At 45.0% G+C, this 27,460-nt stretch overlaps 1 protein-coding gene and 1 long non-coding RNA gene across 4 annotated transcripts in view; one reads left to right on the top strand and one right to left on the bottom strand.

Annotated features, from left to right (window-relative positions):
- The window catches only part of LOC128326653 (uncharacterized), a 28,543-nt gene extending 26,150 nt beyond the window's left edge, over positions 1-2,393 (bottom strand). The window contains exon 1 of the long non-coding RNA XR_008308170.1: positions 2,176-2,393. This is a non-coding gene — a long non-coding RNA (uncharacterized LOC128326653). The remainder of the gene's footprint in view (positions 1-2,175) is intronic.
- A 181-nt stretch (positions 2,394-2,574) lies between these two features.
- On the top strand, positions 2,575-23,467 carry IFRD1 (interferon related developmental regulator 1). 3 transcript variants are annotated; one of them, XM_053253867.1, is made up of 12 exons: positions 2,575-2,921; positions 6,091-6,195; positions 8,042-8,123; positions 13,871-13,995; positions 14,088-14,245; positions 16,205-16,255; positions 16,362-16,540; positions 16,648-16,756; positions 18,334-18,468; positions 20,168-20,296; positions 20,589-20,684; positions 22,852-23,467. In XM_053253867.1, exons 1-12 carry the CDS (start codon positions 2,873-2,875, stop codon positions 22,939-22,941), a joined length of 1,308 nt encoding a protein of 435 aa, XP_053109842.1. In that variant the 5' UTR covers positions 2,575-2,872; the 3' UTR covers positions 22,942-23,467. The 3 variants fall into 3 exon arrangements, with proteins under 3 accessions (XP_053109842.1, XP_053109844.1, XP_053109843.1); XM_053253869.1 differs by lacking the exon at positions 2,575-2,921 and adding an exon at positions 3,096-3,118; XM_053253868.1 differs by lacking the exon at positions 2,575-2,921 and adding an exon at positions 5,124-5,350.
- The last annotated feature ends 3,993 nt before the right edge of the window (positions 23,468-27,460 follow it).

Raw genomic sequence — 27,460 nt, 5'->3', positions numbered from 1 at the left:
AGTTTTGCAAAGAGGACGGGCTAGAATGGGCAACTGATAGATTGGATCAGGAGGTATTGATCAGGCCTTGCCCAGCCTTTAGAACTAGGGGTGTGTAGAACCACTTCGAATGGAGCCAGGTTCAATTCGAGCCGGCCTAGTTCGATCAGTTTGAGCTCGAACCGAGTTTGAACCAAACTTTGGATCAAACCAGTTCAGCCCAGTTCAACCCAACCCAAGGGGCTAAGCTTGTAAAGGGGAAAACTCACCGGATTCCCCTTTACAAGCAATGGGGATTCCTACCTCTAAAAGGGTTCAAAGGGCAGATGCGGGGGAGAGGACACCTTATCAGCGTTGGCGACTCCTCAGCCCCTCTAGGCCTGCCGGTGCTCCCCCACTAGCCCAGTTCCAGCCTCCACACATGTGCAGAGGCTATCTGTATGACTTTCGCGCATGCGCAGAGACCAGAACCAGGCCACCACTGGCCTGCGCTGCTGCAGATGAGTGCCACTGGGGCCGCCGAGTGGCACCACCACTGGTAAGGTGCTCTCTCACCCGCCCTTTGAAACCCTTTAGAGGTAGGAATCCCCTCTGCTTGTAAAGGGGAATACTCAACATATTCCCCTTTACAAGCATAGCCTCTCAGACCAGGCTGAACCAATTCAACCCGGTTTGACCTCACAAATTGAACCACTGGCTGGTTCTAACACACTGGCTCACAGAGGGGCAGTGCGGGTCAAATTGAAACCAAAAACGCCAAGAACATTTCCATGCACACCCCTATTTAGAACATGGAGTGAGGATTAAAGGCTGCCAACAGCAAATTCTCTCTTCTCCCTACACTCCTTGCAAAAGCTGGATCAAACCCTGGCAAGCCTTTCCAGAAGCGTGGGTAGAGGGAGGTTTCCAGCAGCCCCTGATCTTCTTCAGCTGCACCTGCAAAGGCTTTCAGGGACCCTTCCAAGCCTTTGCAAGGAGGGTGGATATATGGGGTGGAAGGGCAAGGTTGCTGCCACCAACAGCCCCTCACCCTTGTTTGTGTGTGCCAAAGGCTTGGATCAGGCCTTGCAAGAGCATGGGGAGAGGAAGGAGATTGTCAGCAGCCCGTCATCCTTCCTTGCCACTCGCTCTTGCCAAAAGCTTAGGTTGGAACCAGAGGCACTCTTACCCCTGGACTTCAAGGCTTAGGTTCAGGGCCTCCACACTCACTGGGGGCCCCCAGTGACTCTTCAGTCTGTCCTGAGCGGTGTGGTCACCATGCTGTGCTGCCGGCCTGCTCTGCACTGGGGGGCTGAGTGCGATTGTGACCTCTGCCGTGTGCTTTAGAGACGGGGGGGGGGGGGAGCAAGGAAAGAAATATGTGGGATGAGCATATGTTATGTTGCATGTTGAAATTATTATTATTATTTTAATTTTATATCCCGCTCTTCCTCCAAGGAGCCCAGAGCGGTGTACTACATACTTAAGTTTCTCCTCACAACAACCCTGTGAAGTAGGTTAGGCTGAGAGAGAAGTGACTGGCCCAGTCACCCAACAAGTATCATGGCTGAATGGGGATTTGAACTCAGGTCTCCCTGGTCCTAGTCCAGCACTCTTGCATAATTATACCTGTTCTATATCCTTACATTCTTGTGAGTTTAGTTGCTCTTTGTGCCCTCAAGCACCCACGTGTTAAAAATACTGTGTGTGTCATGATGCTTAACCTGCAGCAGGAGGCGGGGGGCGCTCCAAAGGCATTTAGGTCCAGGCTCCAAAATCATCTAGGAGATGCACCTCTGGTTGGGACCTCCCAATTGACCACCGGCACATCTAACTTTTGGAAGGTGGCCTAAGGAGGACGAGGCTGGAAGCAACTTCCTCCCTCCTTTCCCCTCACCACACCCTGCAAGGGTAGACTCCGACCCTTGAAAAGAACACGGGGAGAGAGAGTAGGAAGATTGCCAGGAGCCCCTTGCCCTTAGCACACGCTCACAAAGGCTTTTCAGACTTAAAGGGCGGGGGGGGGCAAAAAGATGCCAGCCAGCACCATTTCTCCTCGGTCCCTGCCCCCTTTAATCCCTTCTGTGGGGTGGGGTGGGGAGCAGGGATGATCTAGGCGTGGGCGCCAGGCGAGGTGGCATTTTGCAGCTCGCCTCAGGGTCCAGATACCTCCAGCCACCGCTGAAGACGCTGTTATAATTAGCAAACAACCTTCACCTCCTTTTCCGCCCAACTAGAACAATCAACTTTTAGCAGGTCACACGAGGACAAGGATGGGACGAGACGTGAGACTCCGATGTACCAAAATGGCCCCCGAAAGGCTGCCGCCTGTAACTCCCGGCGTGCAACGCAGGCTGGAAGCATTTCTCCTGCCTGTAAGGGCGCGGGCGGGGGATAGCCGAGCTGCCAGAGGCACCTCCCTTGCACACGACAACGGGACTCTGCGGAAAAGGAGCAAAAACTACAAGTTCTAGAAGACGACGCCTTTCATGTCACTACGACACCGGCTCCCATTGGCTGTTCTGTAGCCACGCCCCTGACGTCAGTTCGCTCGCCTCTGCCTCAGCCGGGCTCCGAATAAAAGTCACGTCAGCGGCACCCCTACGCCTTTAGTTCCTGGCGTCTGAGAGGAGAAACATGTATCGATTCCGTTCACAGGCATCCACGGGGTTTTCTGCCGCTGCTGCTACAGCTTTGTCTATCACCTGCCTTCCTCAGTCACATCCGCTGCCTCGGTCCGGAAAGCCGGCCTCACACAGACGTTTCTATAGTAAAAAGCGCTCCTGCTCTTCCATCGGTTGATTGTCACTGCCGCCCGGGCTTGGGGGGGACCAAAAACCAAGCCGCAGACCGACCCCGGTGAGGGAGCGCCAGAAGAAGCCGCGCGGAGCTATTGCTGGAACAGGCCGCCGTCATGCCCAAGTCGAAGCGGCGAGCAGGGGGGAACTCGCGCGGAACATCAGGTGAGAGAATTGGCACGCATGCGTTTATGCCGTGAGGTATTCTGGGGGCTGTAGTTCGACACCCCCCCCGGCTTTCTTGCGGAGGGGTTGCCGAACGGAACTACGAGACCCGTCATGTTGTCCGGGGAGAGTAGGGTGGGGGGAAGAGACTGATTCTGTGACCTGGGTGACGCAGACGCCATCTCGTGGTTTCCTACGTAAGACCCGCGCTCTGTGGTGGTCTCCTGTGCCAGTCAGACACCTACAGAGCATGGCCTGTGGCCCGGTGGTCTGGCTGGGCTCTACCTAGCTCTTTCCTGTGTTGCCCCTTAAGCCTGAACTCCTGTCCATTATGGCTCATAAAGCCATGGCATTAAAGCAGGTCTCAACTCGGCTGACTTAAAAATAGCATCCCGGGGGCGTTTTATGGGATCACGAGCATGGTTTTATTCGTGTGACAGTGCTGAATGAGAGTTGGCAGTCAAGTGATGAGGCAGTAAACTCGGGACGTGTGTTCGTGCTGACGTAATGTCCCAGTATGGGGGATGCGTCTGGATGCCTGCTATGAGTTCCAACCATTGCCTTGGGAGGGAACGGCGGCCGGGGAGGCAGGCGGGAGAGAGGAGACCGGGCCAGGAGGGGGCGGGGGAATGTATTATTAGCTAGTTGAATAGTAATCGGTGTGCCCAGTATTTCAAACTCTTAGAAGAAACAGGTATAAGCTCTCCGGCGTTAGATTGATCATCACCTTTAAGGAATGTACTTATCTATAGGGCAACACTTGAGAATGCCAAGATCCAGTAGTAAACCTATCGGCCATATGACTAGCTTTGAGGATGCAGAGTTTGAGTACTGGTTAAAATATTGTGCAAAAAGCTTGACATGAAATATTGAAGCACTGCATATGGTAAGTGTAGGAAAGAACTTAGTTTGTACTAGTTGTGGAATTCAGAGATACAGTTCAACCTTAAGTATTTGATTTCTGAAGATATCGGTTTCACTTTAGATAAGGTATAAACTAAATGTTTTTGCTTCCTTCATTTTTGGTTCCCTGATTTTCCTGTACCTCGCTTGTTGAGGGTCACAAAGTGTACTCTATCTTCCTTGCTTGACAATAGAAAATCCAAGGTCTGTTAGCAAACTAATATTAATTAGGTCAGACTTCTCTCCTTCAATAACTAAATTAAAAAGTTAACATGGTCAATGTTATATTTTAGATTCTGAGCTCCTTGACAGAGGGTCCAGCCTCCTGGTACAGACCGGAGCATTAAGTTTCTGTGGTGAAGTAGTTGAATTATGTGGTTAAGTTACTTGGGTATGTTTCTCTGCCTCAAAACTTCACCATAAGTTCTTAAGAGAAAGGGCCCTTTTTGTATCTTTGGGGAAAGATCTGCCTGATGGATCAGAATCTCACTGTAGCTCTGCTTGGTTCTACTGGTTTGAAAGTCAGCGTTTGGCTGTGATTGTATTATTAACAGTTAGAGAAGCTAACAAGGTGTTGCTTATTGCTAAGGAAAATATGAGAACTGGAACTGTGAAAAGCTGTGCAGTCAAATCCACAATCGGTTACTCTGATACTCTTGGGAGATATTGGGTATTAAGAAGGAATCACAGAGGCACAAATATCTGGTGGTTGCAAAGCAATTGATAGTACAAAGCTAACCTGCTACAAGGACGATGCAGTGAACATGGAGCTGCCTAATCCAGTGGTATTTGTTGCTTTGTATTGCTTGATAGGACTGAAAAAGAAGCCCCCAGACAGCTTTGTTGTCCAAGCAGTTCAGTTTTGATTTGTTCTGTTTTTATACACTTAGTAATTTTCTAGCCCTGCCACCCAATAATACTTGTGTTAAATTCTCCAAAGATTAAGCTAAACCATTAAGGTCTGCAAATACGGCATGTTATGTTACTTGGTGTTTTGTGAGATGCAAAACGATAAGATAAATTTCTCCTTTGAGAAACAACCTGCTCTCGCCTCTCCATTTCCCTTTGAATGTTGTTTGTAGCAAAATTCACTGGGCGACTGAGAGACTTTGCTGGGCGGAGCCACCCGCTAACTCGCTCCACTCCACCCCCTCCCAGCTTTATATGCTTCTCCAGCCTCGCCCCGGTTGTAAATAGCATCGCGCGTGGCTGGTTGAATCTCACCCGCGCTTGACATCCGGGTTCTGAGCGATCCCTTTCTTCCCCGCTCCCGCCCTTTGCGTCACACCAGCGCGGGAAGAAGACACTGGAGTTGTTGGTGCTGCTGTGCTGAGTGGCTTAGGGGAGGAGCAAGCGATAGCCGGCGGCGCCTGGTGGTCTGAAAGACCGGATGAGTGTGCTACCACGCGGGATATCGACAGTAGCTCACATAGGAAGGAGCTCGCAATCTAAAGCAAAGTATTTCTCTTCCTTGTGATGTTGCATTTGGTCCCTCTGTGTTGCATCTGCTGTACTAGATATACGAGGTATGAATATTGGGAAGTTAAAGGGATTTCAGTCCTTATGTACAGATGGTACTAATACGGTATGCTTTGAAAGATGGGGCAATACCAAATCAAGCAAACAGAACACCTTTGTGGTTTGCTGAATCACTTGACATAGGTGGCAGGTTAAGTCAATTTGTCTGTCTTCTCAGTGCTAATTGTACCTGCAATTGCTTCCTGGTTATTTGGCATAGAAAGTTGTTGTTGTTTACATTTAAAATCCTGCTCTTCCTCCAAGGAGCCCAGAGCGGTATACTACATAAGATTCTCCTCACAACAACCCTGTGAAGTAGATTAGGCTGAGAGAGAAGTGACTGGCCCAGAGTCACCCAGCAAGTATCATGGCTGAATGGGGATTTGAACTCGGGTCTCCCTGGTCCTAGTCCAGCTCTCTAACCACTACACCATGCTGACTTCCCACCTACTACTTGTTAGTACTAGTACTGTTACTACTACTTGTATTGATATCCTGCCTTTGCTCCATGGAGCTCAGGTTAGCATACCTGGGTTACCTCTTTCTATCCTCAAACAACCCTATGGAGTAGGTTAGGCAGAGAGAGAGAGAGTGCACTGCGCACAGCCCAAGTGAACTCCATGACTGAGTAGGGGTGTGAATCTAGCCTCCCCAATCTATTGCACTACATTGGCTGCCTCATTGGGGGCAGACAGTTGAAAGTATATCCCAGTATTAACATTGACTACTAAAAATGTTTCTTTTCTAGGTGCCCAGCACAGAAACATGCAGCCTTTCAGTGATGAAGATACATCAATTGAAACTATGAGCCATTGCAGTGGCTTCAGTGATCCTGCTAGCGTCACTGAGGATGGTATGTAAATTTTAGGTTCCTGTTACTAAATAGTGTTGATCCTAAATACTTCCTACTTAGCAAAAAGCTTGAGGTGGGCAGAATGCAGTGTACTTTATTATTCCAAAGTAATAAATGTCTTTATTTAAAAGCATCTAATGCTGGTTGCATATAGCTGTGAGCCCCAGAAAGTAATTGCTTTCCTGAACTTACAGTACTCTGAGATACTGCCAAATATTACAACCCTTTACCACATCTTTGTGGAAACATTGGAAGCCCTGCTTGAACCTATTAAAAATGAATATTAACATGGGGAAAATGCCTTCATCATGACAACTGTATTGTTGCTCTTCTCCCTGGGCTCAGAAGTATATGGTGGAGTTGGCACCAGTTGTTTCCAGCTTTTTGCAGTCAGTTTGCCTTTATGCACATGCACCAGTGACTCCCTTCACTGGTATCAATGGCTGAAGAGTGAAAGCATGTACACTTTTCACTGAACTCACTGAGGACTAGAGAGAAGTGAGTGAGATCAGAGGTGGAGCAAAACAGAATGGAAAAAGAAAATGAGAGTGGACTGAGAGATGGGGGCACAGAGAATATAGAGTATGAAGATATGTGAGAAAGCGGGAGGTAACATTGGAGATGCAGAGACCCATGGAGTGGGGAAAGAGGGAGTAAGCTATTTGTGCAAAGAGAAGTTACAGGAAGAAAAGGAATACTTGAGAAGTGAGGTGTAAAGGGAAGAGGAGGCAGGGTTTAACTGAAAGATAAGGGTGAAGAACTGTGGTTGTGCTGCTTTCTTCAGATTGAAAAGTAGTGGAATCTGACAGAATACACTTTTTCAGAATACCTGAATAGAAATGTGAAGGATGATCACATGGCCTAAATGACACTGCATCATAAAATCTATATTCTTCCTGTGGTGATAGAGTGAAGAGTGTGTGCTGTGGAATACAGGGATGAGTTTTTAAAAACAAGTTAAAAAAAATTAAGCACTTTTCCCCAGAACAAAACAATGTGACCCTCTTGAATTGCTAAAAGTAGTCCTCGGAGTGATCTGAATTACTTGCCTCTAATGTTAATGCCTGCACTATAAACTCATGTAGAAATCTTAAGAGTTTTGAGAGCCTTTGATTGCTAACATAGTCCTCAGTACTCTGGTATCCAGTTACACATTCTGAAAGTGGGTTTTTTATACACACACAACTGCTAGTTAAAACAGTTAACATGAGTAAACCATTGCATGTCTTGCTGAGGTAGTGATATGCTCAACATGTCCTTCTGATATCTAGGGGATTTAATAAATTGAGTAAATAGGTGTGAAGTGGAAATGGTTGTAAGGAGTTGTGCAGAAATCCTGTGCTCTTGTTTTTCAAAGAACCACCCTATGGTTATGGAGATAAAAACCAGATACATATGGTGTGTGTAAAAAAAATTAGAATGCTAATTTTGATTCTTTTGATTGTGGTGAGATAGCTGTGCAGCTAGGAACATAGGAAGCTGCCTTATACTGTCAGAGCATTGGCCCATCTTGCTCAGTATTGCCTATACAGTCTGGCAGCAGCTTTTCAAAGTTTCACAGCACTCTTTCGCAGCCATACTTGGAGATACCAGAAATCAAACCTACAACCTTCTGCATGCAAAGCGGATGCTCGGTCACTTAGCTATGTCCTCATCCCCTAAGGGATGTAGACAGCACTTGCATGTAATAACCCATCCAAATCCAAACCCAGATGAACTCTGCTTAGTAAAGGGAACAATTCATGTTTACTGCTGTAAAACCAGCTTAATCTCATGCTTAGACCCTATAGATTAAAACTTCTAATAGTGAGCATCTTAACACTCAAGTTCTTTCACTTCTGTGTAGCACCTGAAGTGGACGAAGAAGCAGCACAAGAAGATTTTGAATACAAACTGAAGGGACTAATTGATCTTACAATGGACAAGAGGTATGGGGATGAGGGTTGCCTGACAAGTTGGCTTACATTATTTTTAGCATACTGTCTGAAAGCAAGGAAGGCTTATGAGACCACCACATCTGTGCAGTTTTTCAGGTGTGTTTCCCCCTCTGTGCCTTTTTGTGTTTGCAGTTTAATAAAAGCCATTCACAGCACATAGGAGGAAGTCCTGATAGGGTTTGGGTTTTTGTGAGGAGGTGTTTTGGTCGATTAGTTACCTCCTCCTTAAGGTGGCAGCCATTCAAAGTATAGGTAGTACCCTTGTGTAACTCTTATGCTGATAGTCCAATACAAACCAGATTTGCAACACATGGGATGCAGTCTCAGGTGAGTAACCATGTTTAAAGAAGTGCTAAATAGACTCCATTAGTTCTGCTTGGAACTTGTTCAGATTGTGTGTTTTTTAGACAGCCCATGGATCACGGGGAACTTACAATAGTGCATTCTACTAGCAGAGGATGCTACCTGAACAAGATGGTGAATTCTATGAATTGATGGGGGAGGTGCTGCTTTATATTGTACAAATAAACAGAGAACTTGCGTTTTGGGTGGTATAGAAATGCATTAAATAAACTTTATTTTTTGATTTGATTTCTATACTGCCCTTCCAAAAATAAGTAAATAAATAATCCTTTACTGTCTCAGTCTGGACTAGATGAGGGTATTCATAGCAGATACAATATTTTCGTTCTGGCTGCCTTTTTCACGAGGAATGAATCCTGTGCCACAATAGTTTTTTGGTGTTTTCAGTTCATGATTATTTAGCCCACCACTGCTTCAAGAAACAATTGGTTCAAGAAGCAATTCAATGTGCAGTAGATGTTGCCACCAGTAACATTTTCTAATGAAACTCTGCACATGCCAGGAAATGTCTGAGAGTTAATTTTCTTGCTGCATCTACTTCATTCTTTTTATTCACAATTTTATATTCTTTTTTTCTGAAGCTGTGGAGTCTCTCCATCTGCCAGAAAAGGGGAAAGAGGAGCTGTATATGCATTTTAGTTTGTATCTTAGGGTGCCATTAAGAGGTTAAGGAATAGTGTGAAAAAGTGGCATTTGTGGGAGGAAGTCTTGGTCCTAAGCTGAGTTGAGTGTCAAGCTTCTTTATCAAAGCTTGACTTAAAATACTTTTTTCAAAATGCTCAATATATTATGTCTCTGACTTGCCATAAGGTTTTTCAATAAGAGGGGAGAAGTGTTTAATCTAAACCATCTGCAGAAAAATTAGTTTGAAATTTGTAGCTTATACATCTGGAAATGACCCATTGTTGTCATGAAAAATGGGGTTACTGTGCCTCGCAGGGACCTTCCGGATAGATTAATTAGGTCCTCTCTGGTGCCCCTTCCTGCTATGCACATGCTTGACGCCTTCCTTTTCCTGGCAGTCAGGGGGCCATTTTGATTCAGTTTGTTTTTGACCACTGATGCATCAAGACCTTTGGGTTATTGCTCCTCAGTATTGGGGTGGGGGGGAGAGTTATTGGATTTGAAATTACAGATTTTGACTACAGACTGTGAGTTGACTATTCTTTGCTTTCTGGACATCAGATTTGTTTGTTGGGATTCTACAGCTTGGCCGATAGAATGGACGGGGCAGAGAGAAAGAAAACTACTTTCAGTCATTGCTCTCAATGTAGAGTGAAATTGCCTACCACTGATGAACATGAACTGTGCCTGTTGTGTTTGGGTGAACAGCATGTTTCTGCCACCTGTAGGATCTGTAAATCCTTTTCAAAACTTTGAAAAATCTATCCTTGCGCCTCAGAGCGGTCTTTTGACGACGCCTTGCGTCCTCCGATGCCGAGACCGGAGTGGACATCAGTGGCTATTGGCTCGGCACCGAACTCGACATCGATGGCTTCAATGTTGAAGCTGGGGTCTGTGCACGTACAGTCTAAAATCCCGGCAACTGACACGGAAGAGATCCTTTAAGAAACCAAGAATGTCCGATGCTAGCCGTAAAAAAACACAAGTGGCACCGAATCTCTTCTGATACCCACTCTCCACCTCCAAAGAAGCATAAATTGAAGACTCTGCGTCCGTTGGATCAAGAACTCCTTCACCCACAACGGTTCAATATCGAGATTCGTGGACATAGATGAAGGCTTCGTTGTGTATTCCCTTGACATTGAGAGTAGCCCTGCAACCTACTGGTCCTCCATTGGGCCTGTCAACATCGTCCTCAATATCGATACTGATGTCAACATTAATATCGGTGCATACCTTGATGCCGACACCTTCGGCATCAATAACTGAGGTAGACTATGGATTGGCTCACCGGAATGTTCTGAGTTCACCACTGGCAGCGGTTCCTCCGCACTCCTACAAGCGTCTGTTATTATCACCGGCACAGACACTTGTGTGTTCTCCGCTGCGTTTATTTGACAATGAGGATGATACCTCTTCAATCAGAGCACTGCTAAATCATTGATGAGTATGTTGGACTATTTCACTAGTACCCCTTCTGGATCTGCATTCCAGGGATTTTTAAGTGGTGGCTTAGATGTCGATTCACGAGCTAATGGGGATTCAACTCTGAAAACCCCTTTGATGTCCCCTTTTATGGTGACAACAGCTGCATCAGGTCTCTCCACTTTTCAGCCTGTGTGACCGGCTGTTCCCACGGCCCCTTTGCCACCCACCACTACTACATCTTTGTGGAGACCATCCGCTACTTTCTTTCCTCCACAATCTATGATGCCACAAAAGGATCTTCTCAATGGGTGTGGTTTTAGACACACATTGTCTCCAGCAACCCAGTTGGACTTTGCAGAATTCTAATTGTGGAGAGCACAGCAGATGCTACAGGGCCACATTGTGCGTCAGCAAACTGTTCCTGCACGGCACCACATTCTGCCTCCTCGACATGCTGTTCCATCTCATCTTCCCCCTGTGGTGCTCGTGGAAGCAGCCCAAGGGGTTCAAGCAACCCCTCTTCCTGTAAATGTACCTGCTGAACCTGTGGTGCCATCTGTGCCTCCGTGTCCGATTGCTCCACATCCGGCTGGAGAGGGACATCATCCACCTCCACCTTCTCACCCACTAGGGGCTCCAGAAACCGTTCCGGAGGAGGTCCCTGTACCATCTGACGATTCATCTTGATTCGTCCTAACCTGACACTGATGATGGAGAAATACCTCAGATCTATTTGAACATCCCTCAGATGTTCAGATCTACCCTCGGATGTTCCCCCGAAATTATCTCCCTCACCTAACAAAGAGATGTCCTACACAAAAATGATACAACAAATGGCACAGTTTCTATGTTTGGAAATAAACAACCAACACCAGACCTTGAGGACCCTGTTTACAAAATGATGGCCACGCTGCAATCAACACAGCCTGTTGCCTTACCCATTCTGCCAGCTATTTCAGAAGCAGCCCAATACAGCTTAGGAGGTTTTACAGACTTCTACCAAGTGCCTGGAAGGCCTGTGCCATATTCAAGAGGAGGAGTATGGTTGTCTTTTGAAGCACCCAACTCCAAACTCTTTAGTAATAGAATGTGCAGCCTCATCTAAATCGGGCCACCATCATATCATACCTTCAGATAAGGAGGGGGGGAAACTGGATGTGTTCGGATGCTGCATTTACTCAACTGCGAGCTTCTCCATTCGCCTTGCGAACTATGCAGCCTGCATGGCTTGTTACAATCACAGTTTATGGGACTCTTTACTAAAGGAATTCTCTTCATTAAAACCGGAGGAATTCAAGACTACTAAATATGAAGAAATACTTAGCAAGTCGGGTGACCTTATCAGGCAGCAGGTAAGTACTTTTAAACACATGGCGGAGACTGAATCATGGTCAATGACTACCGCAGTCTCCCTCAGGTGTCATGCCTGGTTATGTTCTTCAACGTTGCAAAATGATATGAGAGACCGCATTGAAAATCTACCATTCGATGGCAAAGGTCTCTTTAGCAACTCAACTGACTCAACTATGGAAACTTTAAAGAAATCACGATTTACGGTGAAAACTTTTTTTTCTTCAGTGATGACAGTGCAAAGCTCTTCCCGCTACCAGAACTTCAGTCGACAACGTTCTGGCTATTGTTACCAGGACCGTGAAGAACAAAAGAAACAGTACAAGCCATACCATAAGGGCTTTGGTCAAAGGAACAGGAATCAGGGGTTTCGTCCTGGATGCCTCCAAACCGTCCCTTTGATTCCCCATTGCTTCATCACCTGCCGGGGTATTCAACACCAACATGCTGGCTGCCAGTGGCAGGCCTATAACACCTCTTGGCTTAACACTTGTGTCATCATATTAGCCAGTCATACTCCAGCATGGCACCAGATAACATCAGACCGTGGGTCTTAAGAATTATCAACTTGGATTACGCAAGTGAATTTGAAACTTTGCCATGCTTTGAGGGTATGAAAAATCACTCCCCCAACTCCCGCCTTATGGGAAGAGAAACAAGCTCTGTTGGACAAGGGAGCGATAGTACCAGTATGGTGGACAGACCAGCTGCAGGGATTCTACTCGCATTATTTCCTCATTCCAAAGCGGAATGGTGGGGTCAGGGCAATCATGGATCTCCGCGGCCTCAATCAGTTCATCGATACATGCAAGTTCCGCATGATAACGCTGCAGGGAATCCTTCCACTCCTTGCCAGGGAGGGATGGCTTGCTATGTTAGATCTCAAGGACATGCATTTTCACATCGAGATTCAACGCAACCACTGGAAGTACTTACGGTTCGCCATAGGAAGCACAGTGTTCGGGTACAGGGTCTGATCTGTCTTTCTTACCTATGGTGGTAATGGAATTCCACTTAAATCAAAACATCACCCTCCCATCATTTTTTCCAACAACCACAGATTTGCCTGGAGCAGACCTTACATACCTTGGATGTTAGGCACTGCCTTCTCTATTACCTAAATAGTACAAAGGAATTTCGATGTATGAAATTGCTCTTTGTACTCTTCAAAGGCAAGACTAAGGTCATGCCAGTATCGAGACAGAGACTATCTCATTAGTTAGTTCAATTGATTTTTTTCAGCATATAAATTACAAAGCCAACCACCACCGAAGGTAGTTAAGGCACTCTCTACAAGAGCATACTCTACCTCAATGGCTCACCTATCTGGTCTCTGATTTAAGAACCTGTGTACTGCTGCCACCTGGACTACACACATGCCTTTTATAAAGCATTATGCCATAGACTTATGCATGGCTGCTGAAGCCAAGTTTGGAAGAGAAGTACTGAAGAGAGTCCTGGAGTAGTGGGTGGAATGGCTGCATCTTCTGCCATGGTGGGGGAAGCTGTTTAGTCACCCATTCCGCATGATGACAACAGATCACTTCCAGACAGTCAGGTTGCTTACCTGTAACTTATGATCTGGAGGTGATCCATTGTCAGTCATGAAGACCCACCTGTGCTCCCCACTACAGTTTTAAGAAGTTGACAGATGACTTACCTGTATGAAAAGTTGATTGGGCACTTTGGAAAATGTCTGAGCATCAGGCACTCTGCAAGAAACTGAATCAAAATGGCAAGAAACTGAATCAAAATGGCAGCCAACTGCCAGGAAAAGGAAGGCACCGAGCACATGCACGGCAGGGAGGGGCACCAGAGAGGAGCTAATTAATCCATCTGGAAGGTCCCTGCGTAGGCGCAGTAGCCCCATTTCTCATGAATGACAATGGTTCATCTCCAGACAATAAGTTACAGGTAAGCAACCTGTCTTTTTCAACTAATATTTACATGATCCTTTTTTTTCCTCCCCATAGTGCAAAGACACGGCAATCAGCTCTTGAAGGTCTTAAAAATGCCTTGACTTCTAAAATACTGTACGAGTTCATCTTGGAAAGGAGAATGACATTAACAGATTGCATTGAACGCTGTATAAAGAAAGGTAATATATACCTATTTATTCCTGTGAACTAATATCCAATTGTTGTGCTTTGAGACCGTTGTGACATATCATTATTGGTTCTGTATGTGTAGGCAAGAATGATGAACAGTGTGCAGCAGCAGGATTGGCTTGTCTGCTTTGTGTGCAGTTGGGGTCAGGAATTGAAAGTGAGGAGATCATTAAGACCCTTGCACCAATTCTGAAGAAGATACTTGGTGATGGGGCAGCTAGTATTCAAGCCAGGCAAGCTGTAAGTATAAATAAATACTTGGCATTTAAAAGTTGTACAATATAACACATCTTCATACATATTGAATTAATACATACATTTAAGCTTGAGATGCTAGAATATTTCCCTGGTTAAATATTTGTTTCTGTTCCTTTTGTAGTTCCATTTGTCTTATTTTGCGCATCTTAAATGGTTATGAAGGAGTGTTTGCTCCTTATTTGCCTTCACTTGATGTTAGGCATGTGCACGGACCGGTTCGGAGGCCATTCTAAAGGCCTCCAGACCTGTCCGGACGCGCGTGGTTTTGGTTCGGGTGGGAGGTTCTAACAAAGTACGGGGGGGCTTTACTTACCCCCCAAAGAACGTGACCGAATTCTTTTGAGTAAGCGGGCAGCATACCTCCCTGCCGCCCGCTTCATTCCCCCTCTGGCGCGGCTCTTCTCCTTTAAATTCATCGGGCGGCAGGGTATCTTCCAGTCCCTGCCGCCCGGCTCTTCATCAATGCCCCCGCTCGGCTGCCCCCTGTGCACTCCCAAGACCCCTGCCGCCCCTTCCCTTCCCATTTCAAGGGGTCGGCAGGAGAACTCCCCTGCCGACCCCGTCCCCTTCCCCGGCTGCGCTGCAAATGGCTTCTAGGAAGCCTTTTGTGCGCCTGCGCAAAAGGCTTCCTAGAAGCCATTTGCAGTGCAGCCGGGGAAGCGAGCGGACGGCAGGGAGTTCTCCCGCCGCCCGCTCGCTAAAGTACTAAAGTAAACTTTAGCGAGCGGGTGGCGGGAGAACTCCCTGCCGTCCGCTCGCTTCCCCGGCTGCACTGCAAATGTCTTCTAGGAAGCCTTTTGCGCAGGCGCACAAAAGGCTTCCTAGAAGCCATTTGCAGCGCAGCCGGGGAAGGGGACGGGGTCGGCAGGGGAGTTCTCCTGCCGACCCCTTGAAATGGGAAGGGAAGGGGCGGCAGGGGTCTTGGGGGTGCACAGGGGGCAGCCGAGCGGGGGCATTGATGAAGAGCCGGGCGGCAGGGACTGGAAGATACCCTGCCGCCCGATGAATTTAAAGGAGAAGAGCCGCGCCAGAGGGGGAATGAAGCGGGCGGCAGGGAGGTATGCTGCCCGCTTACTCAAAAGAATTCGGTCACGTTCTTTGGGGGGGTAAGTAAAGCCCCCCCGGTACTTTGTTAGAACCTCCCACCCCAGTGCCAGACCGCAGCTCCGCGGTTCCGTGCACACCTCTACTTGATGTTGCAGAATAATTGACTGTAAAATTAGGGTCAGTGACTCAAAATGCTTCCTGCATTATTTTCATGCAGGTAAACAAATAATAGTTGGAAACATTAAAGCTTCAGCCAGTCAGCAAACAGTGAGCATTTGGCTAGGAGTGGCAGTATCACTCATCCAGATCTGGCCAAGACAGGAATAAAGTATTGGTGTAACCTAGTAGTACTCTTAAATGTCCACAATATATCCTTTGTTTCTTGTAAAGTAATTTATTTGCAAAAATATTGACTGATATCCAGTTTAATGCTGTGTGTCCTACAGATTTTGCCAATCTCCCCTTCCCTCTGTATCCTAATGTAATTCCCATAATGCTGCATGCACTACAGAAGAACAATTTTTGTCCATCTCCTCCTCCCTTTGTGGCCAACTGTGCCTCCCAAAAATATGGCCTTGAGGGTTGTGTGACCTTCTGTGACATGTTTTCAGGAGGCACAGTGGACTTCAGCAGGAAAGGGAGATCAACAAAAATTGCCTGTGCCCTGTAGCATATGTGCAGTGTTAGTCTGAGTGCCATGTACAAGCGATACTTGACTGAAAAAGTAAATGACTGGCCATGTTGCTGCTCTTTGACAAGTTTATATTCCTAGGTGAATGTTAATTGACTTAGGCAAATTTAAAATAGAATTGAATCATCTAAAGGAGACCATTAGACGTTGGTGGTTGTAGTGTATGTAAGTAATAGTAAAAATACTATCTTTCTTTTGTCCAGTGTGCCACCTGCTTAGGAGTCTGTTGCTTTATTGCCACTGATGATATCACAGTAAGTATAATTATTTATAATTTTATTGTAATAATCTTAAGTTTTGTTACATGAATTTTGATCCCACTTAGCCACTTTCTTGGGCTATTTTTTTTTTTTAAACCAGGAATTATATTCAACTATGGAATGCCTGGAAAATATCTTCACAAAATCCTATCAAAAGGAGAGGAATTTGAATGGAATTTCCAGCACTCAGAGCACATCTCTTCACATCAGTGCTCTCTTGGCCTGGACCCTTCTGTTGACCATCTGCCCAATGAGTGAAGTGAAGAAAAAGCTTGAAATGTGTGTATTCTGTTTCTTAAGAAACTATTTGGGAATGGTACTTTTAAGTCTAATCTTTGTGCTAAATAATTCTGTACAGATTGATAAGATGTTCGTCACTTTTCTAGGCATTTGCATAAATTTCCCATTCTGCTGTCCAGTGACAACGTAAACATGAGGATTGCTGCTGGTGAAACATTGGCTCTTCTGTTTGAGATGGCACGAGAAACAGATGGTGTAAGTTCAAGGAACCATAGAGAGGTATAGGGGTGGTATCTTTGCAGTGTGTTTGATATGTATTGTAGTATTTGGGTTCTGCTGAAAAACAGGACTATATGTAGAAATCACCACTTAACTGTTTATGGAAAACAATCCTCTAAATGGAAGCGTGATAGATTAAGTCTCCATAGGCCTTCCTAGAACATTTGGGTCAGAACTTCATATTTTCCTTGAATATCTTGTTTGGTCTAGGACCGTAAATAAAACTTGACTTGACTTGACTTGAATATCAGTACAGTATATCAGTGATCTACAGAAATCAGAATTGCAATGGAGCAAGATCAAGTCATTGTTTATCTTGACATGACAACTATGTCCTCTTGTATATATCAAATGTAGTAACATGACTTCAAGCATCAATTAATTTCATATGTGCAAATTGTACCCCCGTTGTCATAAACCTGTATGATAAACTAAGCTCTCATGAATCTGTTTAATTGTTTGAAACTTTAGTAACTTGCTTTATTATATTTTAATGTACTTTTATTGACATCTTTACTGTTTTCTTTGAGAACATTGAGGAAAATCGTTTCAGCTTACCTATGTGTGTGTCTTGGGAAAGTAGCCAGAAAAAACTCCCTATCAGGATAGGAAAAAAGAGAAAGAATAACTGTAAAAGAGGCATAACACCCAGTGCATTACACAGTATAAGTACTCTTCTGATTTGATCAATTTTAACTCGAGCTGCAATTTTAATCTGAGCTGTGGAACATTAATTTTGAAGGGAATGACAGAATGGTAAAATCCCTAATTAGTTATGATGATGTCTGACTTTAGTTAATGACATCTGTTTGATCTGATTACCATCAACTTTTTCACATTTGTCTCCTACATGTCATCTACATTTCCTTGCTCCAACAGCCTACTTGTTCTTTCAAGCCTACATACAGTAAGCTATCACTAGTAAATCTGCCATTTGAATCATCGGAACAGCTGACATTGCATGTGCTCATGTAACTTGGGCAGAGTTGAAAGACACCAAGTTGAGGTCAGATGTTGAAAGCGGAAGGAAATGTGAGACACTCAGGACTGCCCCTGGAAACATTGATACAAACAGTGTAGGAGATGACGGGTGAAACAAATTACTGCCTTACTTTCAACGGTCATAAATGAAAGGAGAACCTGTTTAACCAGAATGCTTTAAAACCTGGACTCACTTCAATAGATATTGACTTATAGCTACTTGAATTAAACCAGGTTAGGACTTCATCCCCACACAAAGCATCATTGACTGTGCCAGTAGATATAACATTAACTATATTATGTTAGACTAAACTTTATGTTCTCCTTTGGACTTCTGAAAGAGTGTCCCAATTTGAGGAGGGCTTTGAGATTACTTAAAATATCTAGTTTTCATTGTCCTGATAAGCTGAGTGTAGTGTTTAGTGAAGGCTAATACATTGTACTGTTGGATGTCTGAACTAAATGAAACCTGAAATAAATTTGACATTTCAGTACCTTTGGAGATTCCTCAATCTTAAGCCCTCCTACAATATCATACGCCAGCCAACTGTGTTCCCTTTTCCTCTGGCTAGGATTTCTTTTATGAAGATATGGAGCCTTTAACACAGAAATTGAGAGCTCTGGCTACAGATGGAAACAAGCACCGTGCAAAGGTAGACAAGAGAAAGCAACGATCCGTCTTCAGAGATGTCTTGCGAGCTGTAGAGGTAAACAGCAATGATGTGTAAGATGTTAAAGGCTAAAATGGACTTGGTTTTTCAAAGCGATGAAAAGCTGGTTATTAGCCACCTAATGGTGCAGTGGGGAAATGACTTGACTAGCAAGCCAGAGGCTGCTGGTTCGAATCCCCACTGGTATGTTTCCCAGACTATGGGAAACACTTATATTGGGTAGCAGCGATATAGGGAGATACTGAAAGGCATCATCTCATACTGCGCAGTAGATGGCAGAGGTGAGCCAGCGTGGTGTAGTGGTTAGAGTGCTGGACTAGGACCAGCGAGACCCGAGTTCAAATCCCCATTCAGCCATGATACTAGCAGGGTGACTCTGGGCCAGTCACTTCTCTCTCTCTCAACCTAACCTACTTCACAGGGTTGTTGTGAGGAGAAACTTAAGTATGTAGTACACCGCTCTGGGCTCCTTGGAGGAAGAGCGGGATATAAATGTACAAACAAACAAACCCCTCCTGTATTCTACCAAAGACAACCACAGGGCTCTGTGGTTGCCAGGAGTCGACACCCACTCGACGGCAGTGTAATTTCCAGTTTTACTGGCAATATTGTTTTTTTTAACTAAGGCCAAGCCATGTTTAATAAAACTCATTCTTGAAGATAACTCTTTTTTAAAAAAATACAGCTCATTCACCAGAGTTCAGTGATTTGCAAAGAGCAAATTGCTGTCGTGGGTGGGGGAGTAGCAATAATAGTAGAGTATTAATACTAGAAGAGCTCTGAAATTGGTAAATCAAGTCATTTGGCTAGGTTGGTTTTTCTGTCATAAAATGGGTGGTGGGAGGAGTTGTAGAGGGTTGCAGGAGATTATGGGGGGAAACTGCTCTGTATGTTTTTTCTCTGGTTATAGAAAAAAAACATTCAAACAATTAAAAATATTTACAGTTTAGTCTTATAGGCATAATTTTCAAAGGAGAGGATTAGAATTTTTAATAAGGTTTCAAGACTACAGCAGTATCTGGGAAGTCTGTTTTCAGCCTAATTCTGCTGTTTCATTTGGGGCGGGGGTGGGTATAAGGGAGGTACTAGATATATGCATGTTGTCTCCTTCATGGCTAATCTATTACTTATTTCTTTATTCCGTTTCTATACCGCCCTTCCAAAAATGGCTCAGGGCGGTTTACACAAGAGAAATAAAAAATAAATAAGATGGCTCCCTGTCCCCAAATGGCTCACAACCTAAAAAGAAACATAAGATAGACACCAGCAACAGTCACTGGAAGTACTGTGCTGGAGGTGGATAGGGCCAGTTATTCTCCCCCTGCTAATTAAAGAGAATCGCCACATTAAAAGGTTGCCAAGTTAGCAGGGTGCTGATGCTGAAAGGGGGGGTTGGATTGGGGCTATTGGCAGTGACCGCAATCCATCCTGGTGCACCACAACCTTAATCTAAATCCCTCCTTGATGATTGATTTGGCTAAAAAAAATCACCGGGAGATGTGTTCATGCAGTTCCAACATCATATGTAATTTGGCCTTTAGTGTTGATTTTATTAGCATAGAGCTTAGTACTTGAGTCCTGTTGAATGTTTCCTGAAAAATCAGCCACTGTATTGTCTTAAATTGCAAGATAGCTAGTGTGTGCTTAGCAGGCAGTACTTTAAGCAATGACTCTTGTGTAACTTCTCTCTAAAACCACATTGCTTTTTTGGCATTGCGCCTTTCTTTTTTGACAGGAGCATGATTTCCCTACAGAGACTGTAAAATTTGGACCTGAGCGCATGTACATTGACTGCTGGGTTAAAAAACAAACTTACGATACTTTCAAGGAAATTCTAGGAACTGGGATGCAATATCACTTGCAGGTAAAGGTTTACTTAAAACACTTCTTGCCTTGAGTCTAGTTTGTAATTAGTGCATTGCTAGAAGCAAACAGTGGTTCACCTGTTACTTCTGAAAGCTGGGCTGCACTAGAATAAGGAAACAAGAAATCATTTCCTTATACCCCAGTTTAGTAGGAAAAGCCTAGAAATTTTCCTGTAGACACACAGTAGGGCTACAGTTATAGTTGGGACCCTTGGCATTAGACTTGTTAGGCAGCATTCCCTGAACACTGATGGCACAGCGGTTGTACAACTCTGACTCTGTTTTATGCAGTCCAATGAGCTTCTTCGGAATGTCTTTGAACTTGGACCACCACTGATGCTTGATGAGGCAGCTCTCAAAACCATGAAGATACCGCGTTTTGAAAGGGTATGTTACTCATTCTGTGATAAGTGAAACTATCTGGTTTCTCTGTTGCTGCCTTGTAATTTGCCATTTGCCTGAGCGTCACAGCAGTCATCTTCGGGCAAAAGTACTTGAGTGGTAAACTGAACCTGTCCCTTGCATGGTGCTCTCCCTGTACCTCTTGTAGCTTCCAAGAATGAGCAGTAGTACAAGCAAAACTACTTGTGTGCTCAGCACTGCCCTATATAAGGCTTGGCTTTCCCCTGTATTTGAGGGGGGGAGGAAGGAGCAGCAGCAATGCAAGCAAAGAGTAGAGATAGGGTAAAGGATTGATTTGATTACTTCCTAAACTTCTGAGTCTGCAGTAGGCTTTGATCCCTTAGGGCTTTGTGTGGATAACAGAAAACTTCAGATAACTTCATCTTGATCATCTCAGGTCTCTGTTTTCAGAAGATGCTGTAACTTCTGGTGTACAAGGAAAATGAGTAGTGCCTCTATGAATTCCTTTCACCATGCTCTTGTGTAACTTTGATATAATCTGAGAAACAGAATATTTGTGATCAAGGTGGTGGGGTAGAGAGAAGGTGGTGGTAGATTTAGCACCTAGACCCTTGTGGACATCCTGTCCTTCAACACAGATCACAGATAAAGCCTACCTTTGTAAAATACACTTTGTTGAAATGTCTTTAACAAACAGTTCTGTCCTAGTTAACTAATGACTAAAAGAAGCATTAGTAAAGCTACATGTGGTTCTAATTTTAATGTGTATATAATACAGGGCTGCTCATCTCTGGTCCTGCAGTTTGTTTTTTGGACTACAACCCCCATAATTCCCAGGCCCAGTGGCCCATAGCTAGGGATTGTGGGAATTGTAGGCCAACATATGCAGGGCTGAACTTGAGCAGCCCTGATATAATAGGAGGTGTGTGCGCACTATGATTCCAAAACTCACCCCTGTGCAAGCACAAAACATAATATCAGGTGCAGAATTCAGCATCCTTGAGAACCACTTTTTAAAGGAAAGCAAGTATTAGTCCTTAGGGCCACAAAGATACACATTAGAAGTGCACAGGCCTTGGCTTATATACAGACTAGCATTGCACTAACGTACTGTAAGAAGATTCCACCTTCTAGGTGGCTTTGTGCTGCCCCACAGTGCTGCTCAACTGATAGTGGAAGACCTCTGGGACATAGAAGATCGTACAAAGAATTTTCTGCTAGTGAAAGAACTAATCTGGAACAGAGGTGATACCATAGTATTAATAATAATTAATAATAAACTTTATTTGTTAGTCTCTCCATAACAATTTTTTCTCTGGGCAGCTCACAACAGAGGATTAAAATATACAAAAAGAAACACATAAAATCATAGATTAAAAAGGTAAAAAGAAAATACAAAACACAGTATAAAGCAGCTTAAAAACTCATTTTAAAATGTGTTGAAAATCAGAATTTAAAAGGCCTGGACGAACAAAAAGGTCTTTACCTGCTGTCAGAGAGTGGCACAAAGGCAGCTGCTGACAACCATTATGATGTGTAAACTTAAGAAATGGTCTCTTCCCAGACTGTTGAAATCCAAAACATAGGTTCAGTGGTTGGCAGGGTTGGGTAACATCGCAGATCATTTTCCAGATAGGAAGAAAGTTTGTAACAGGAAAGCTCTTCATTCTGTCATAACAATTGCTTCAATGGAAGTATCTGTTTGCAATTGTCCACCTTAATTTGATGAGCCTATTAATACACCCACCCACCCCTTAACGCCTAATGGCGCAGCAGGAAATGATTAGACTAGCAAGCCAGAGGTTGCTGGTTCTAATCCCCACTGGTATGTTTCCATATTGGGCGGCAGCAATATAGGAAGATACTGAAAGGCATCATCTCATACAGTGCAGGAGATGGCAATGGCAAACCCCTCCTGTATTCTACCAAAGACAACCACAGGGCTCTGTGGTCGCCAGGAATCTATACCAACTCAATGGAACACTAATACCCTTTAGTACTTGTCATATACAACGGTGCAGAAGGTGTTTAAGTGAAGCTCACTGAGTAAAAGACTTTACATCTTTCTAACTTCTACCATTTACCAGTGCTAAATATGCTCTGGGCAGTCTTCAGGTGTAAGCAAATGTAACTTGATGAATGTTGGCACTGGCTTAGCTTTTGTATAACCACTATTTCTCATATTTTATAGCATCTGTACAACTCTGCAGCATTCAAAGCTCGGACAAAGGCTAGAAGCAAATGCCGGGATAAAAGAGTTGATGTGGGTGAAGTGTTCTAGAGCAACTCTTCAGACCTTCAGCTTGATACTAAATTTAATTCCTGTTCAGTATAATTGCAGCATTTAACATGAAATGAGGCTTTTTGACTGTTGGAACCTCTTTGGTATTGTCTTGCACATATGTAGAGTAACTGATGTGATGTATATTACTGTGTAGCTGGATATTATGTACTGTAGATAGAACATAAGGGGACCTAATTTTTGGTGGGTAAGATTGGCTCATGAATTTAGCATAATTCTTACAACACTTAGTCACATGGTGCTGAGACTGTTTTCAGTTGTTTTTAGAAATCTAATGAAATGCGTGGAAAAAATTCTAATGGAAAGGATACTCCAAGGGTAAACATGCCTTGGAACCAGCTGCTATTTATAGTTAACTAAACATTTTAAAACTGATATCTAGGCTGTGACAATGACCTTGATGTACCATGCAGGAGCCTTCCAGCTCGCTCACAGTAAGGTAGCGTACAGAGATGTTGCTCATAATATGCTGAAACTTGGATAATAAAGATGTATCTCTCTGAAAGTTGTGGTTTTGTTTGAACTGTGCATCTGAAATGATTTGATGTCATTACCCTTTTCTATTCTATACAGATTAAATGGTTGTAACCCTTTCATAGCTATTAAAGTCTAATAGAATCTGTAAGACTAAGCTTTTGTAAGACAGCTTTTCTAGATCATTGCCACTGTTGCACAGTGTTCCTTTTGAGGGAGGAAGGCAGTGTTCTCAGTGTGACTCTGCTAAAGGCAATGACACTATTGCACTGCTGTTTGCACAGCTTGTCCTTTCCCAGAAAAGGATTCAACTAGTGCATTAACTAAACCTGCTAAAGAGTAACCCTGGCCTCTGCTTCTGGATGGCACTAGAAGCAAAACCAGATACACTAGGAGTCCCAGACTCTGAAGGAGACCTATAAGGGGGAGTGCAATCCAATCTAGAATGGGCTCAATTCCACAGATTGCTGAGCCACTCACCAATGCACTTGTCATTGATCAGAGTTTAATCTTCATTTAGTCAATTAACTGACTAGGCACTCGTTCAGAATCTTAACTGCTAACACAGGTAAGAAACAGTCCCGTGTCCTGCTGATACCTTGCCCAAGTTTTCAGTCAACCTCCCCCAGTGGCTATAGAAGTGTTAAATAGCAGGGGAGAGGCTTGCTTTTAGCCCTGAAACCTCCCACTAGCAAGACATCAGCAATATCTCTATTCTGCTCTATGCACAGTACATGCAACCCCTTCAAAACAGGAGAGAATCCACCCCATAGGGAAGTGGGTACTGCAAACTATGGGTTTTGTCAGCAGATGGTAAACAAGCCCAATGGTTTTTAGGGCTTCTGTATTGGAATTAAAGGCAATGAGCTGGCTGACAGGCTAGCAGGATTGCAACCCAATTTGGCAAGCAGGGATACTGCTTCATGAGTTTATCCTCATCTTCCAAGTCAGAGCTGAGTGTACAGTTGCATGGGCCAGAACAAGATGTTCTTCAGGCTCTCTAAAAACACTGGTGAAACACATCCAAGAGTTAGAGGTACATGGTAGTCCTGGCTTGCTAAAAATTGGAGCTTGGATAACATCCACATCAATACCTGTTGAAAAGGGATCTCTTTAGTATATGTGTGCTTTGCAACTTTCCTCCTGCTTTTAAACATACAGAGCTTGAGAGTCAATGAGGCTATTCTCACGACCAGCAAAAACAGGGCTTGAGGTTTGAAGGTGGGGTTAGCATTCCTGTGTGAAAGTGAAACCTTCCAAGCTCTCTAATGGCTTTGCCAAAAGAGGGTCACCCAGTTCCCAGCCCCTCCTCGAAAACCAGATTTAGCAAGCAAAGGAGGTTGCCTACCTCCTCCCAGTACTCGTGTGAAGCCATGGAATGCTGCTGAAGGCTGCCTTTCTACCATAGAGCCTGCATACCAGAGTGGCCTTCAAAGCAGGCAGACCACTTGGGAAAAGCCTGCCCAACAACAGCACTGAGCACTCACTCAAACTTCCTTAAAGTGGCAGGCACCTTGCAAATGAGTCCAAGGGAAAATATGAGCATCAAAAGCTGCCTTCCACTGAGTCGGACCATTGGTCCATCCAGCTTAGTACTGTGCACAGACTGGCAGTGGCTTCCCGAGGCTCTCAGGCAGGATTCCCGCTCAGCCAACCTGGAAATGCCAGGCAGGGAGCTCAGACCCTTCTGCATGCAAACATGCAGGTGACCTTCCTAGAGCAGCCCCATTCCCTAAGAGGAATAGTTGCACAGATACATATTTCATATGATTTATTTATTTTACATTTTATATCCTGCTCTTCCTCCAAGGAGCCCAGAGCAGTGTACTACATAAGTTCTTCCTCACAACAACCCTGTGAAGTAGGTCAGGCTGAGAGAGAAGTGACTGGCCCAGAGTCACCCTGCAAGTATCATGGCTGAATGGGGTTTTGAACTTGGGTCTCCCCAGTCCTAGTCCACCACTCTAACCACTGCACCACGCTGACTCTCCAGCATGACATATGTAGTCACCAAATGCAAACCAGGATGGACCCTGCTTCGCAAAGGGGAAAATCCATGTCTGCCAACCAGGGGCGTATCTATGGTGTGGCAGGCAGGGCACGTGCCCTGGGTGCCACTTCAAGGGGGTGCCATTTTTAAAAATTTTTTTTTAAAAAAATAAGTCACTGTACACATATTTAGCTTGGCACTATGTACAGAGAATCAGGGCTTGTGAATACTGAGCTGAAGCTTATGAGCTAGGATTGTATTCATTTGCTCTTACTTTGCTTCTTGTAATAAGTGAGTTAAATGTGGTGTCTTAACAATATGGCTATTAATGGTGAGTTTGTCTTTGAATCAGTGTGAAATCCTTAGTATTAAGGCCCACTGGGAGTTTCTGGCTCTCTTTCTCTCATTTTAACTGTCTTTCTTGAATACTAGAATATATTCCAAGCAGTGACACAGTTTACTCTGCAAATCCTTTAATTATTTTCAGAGTGTCTGGGGAAAATCTAATTCTCCATTTATTTTTAAAACTTATGTAATAGTGATGCTATACATGCATAGTAGAGAATTAGACAGGCATTTCTGTTTAGTTTTCCAAGTACACTTCCATATAGTATTTGGGTATTTCATGAGCCCCAGCATACTGAAATCTGTAGTTTTTCAGCTTTTTTGGTCTGGCTATGTCTACTGCTAAATAGTTTTTGGAATATTAAAAGATTAACGAGCTTGACTTGTATTTTTCAGTTGATATTATGGTAAAGTTATTTGAAAGATGGGTGTCAGATGTTTGGACAGGGGGCCAATTTCAGGGCTGCCCAAGGCGCTATTCTCCCTAGATATGCCTCTGTTGCCAACACGACCACCTCTTTCCCCCATGGATTAGGGCCACTGGCCCTCTAAAAAGCAGGGGGCCCAAGCCCCATCCAATTGCTTGGCAAACCCGGCAGTTGCAGAAGCAGCCGCTGCCAATTTGACATGCACACTTTCCTGACTGTCTGAAGTACATATCTCTGGGTGTGCCACAACAACCTATTTATCCATCCATTTATTCATTTATACAGTAACTGCATTTAGTCCTGCAGTCATTGAACACAGTTTTATGCCACCCTACACACAAGCCCCTGGGCAGTCTAGAAACAGTTGCTGGTAATAGATGCAGGAACACACACCCAGTGGGCATGCATGCCCTCCCCCACTTGCAGAGACAGCCATAAGGATGGCACAGGGAGGGGGGCTGTCCTGTGCCCAGGGTGAGTGGGGAAACAGGCCCCTGCCCTCCCGTGCTCCTTCCTGTCCCCTGCAAGTCACTGGACAAGAGCAGGAGTGTCCCTGCCCTTGCCTGCAGCTACCCACCGGTTTCTCCTTCCATCTGCTGCCTCAGAGGTGACGCTTCCTGACCCACCCACCATCAAGGCAACTGCACCCTTGTCCTTTCCAGGTGGAACTGCACAGGTGGGGGGGCGGTTCTCCATTTAACCTTCTACACACACTATACAGGTGCCACGGAGGCTGTGGGGAGGGTGAGGGGGCGGGGGCAGGTCCCCCCTTCTGCCTTCCCAAACCATGCTGCTGTACGGTGGGATGGGGCGATGGGGCGGCGACAGCAAGAGTGAAGGGGGTGGTGGCGGCACACGTGGCAGGGAGGGCAGGTGCATACTTCCCATTGCCTGCTTGTCTTCCTCTCCACAGTGACCACGGGGGCAACTGGACTAAGCTGTGGTTGGGGACACATGTCATCGCCCTTGCCACCAGCTTAGTGGCCTGGGTGGCCATTTGCCCAGCGTTAATGGGTGGCCCAGCCCTGCATACCTACTGAGCGAGCAGACGGGGAGGTGAGGGGAGTGTGCCTGGGCTAGTTGTGGGGGCATCTGGCAACTGCTCTCACTGGCATCTGGCAACTGCCTCAGGGGGCATTTGCTGTGTCCCTCCTGGATCTGGGGTGTGTGTTGGGGTTTGTGTATGTTCATGTTGGCTCTTCCTTTGTAGGGATGGGTCCAGACCGGGGGTGGGGGTAGCTTTAAGAGCGGCAGGAGGGTT

Source organism: Hemicordylus capensis, chromosome 5 (genome assembly GCF_027244095.1).
Source record: "Hemicordylus capensis ecotype Gifberg chromosome 5, rHemCap1.1.pri, whole genome shotgun sequence".
NCBI classification, from domain to species: domain Eukaryota; kingdom Metazoa; phylum Chordata; class Lepidosauria; order Squamata; family Cordylidae; genus Hemicordylus; species Hemicordylus capensis.
Note: the sequence above shows the minus strand (reverse complement) of the source record. Positions and strands in the feature narration are given on the sequence as shown.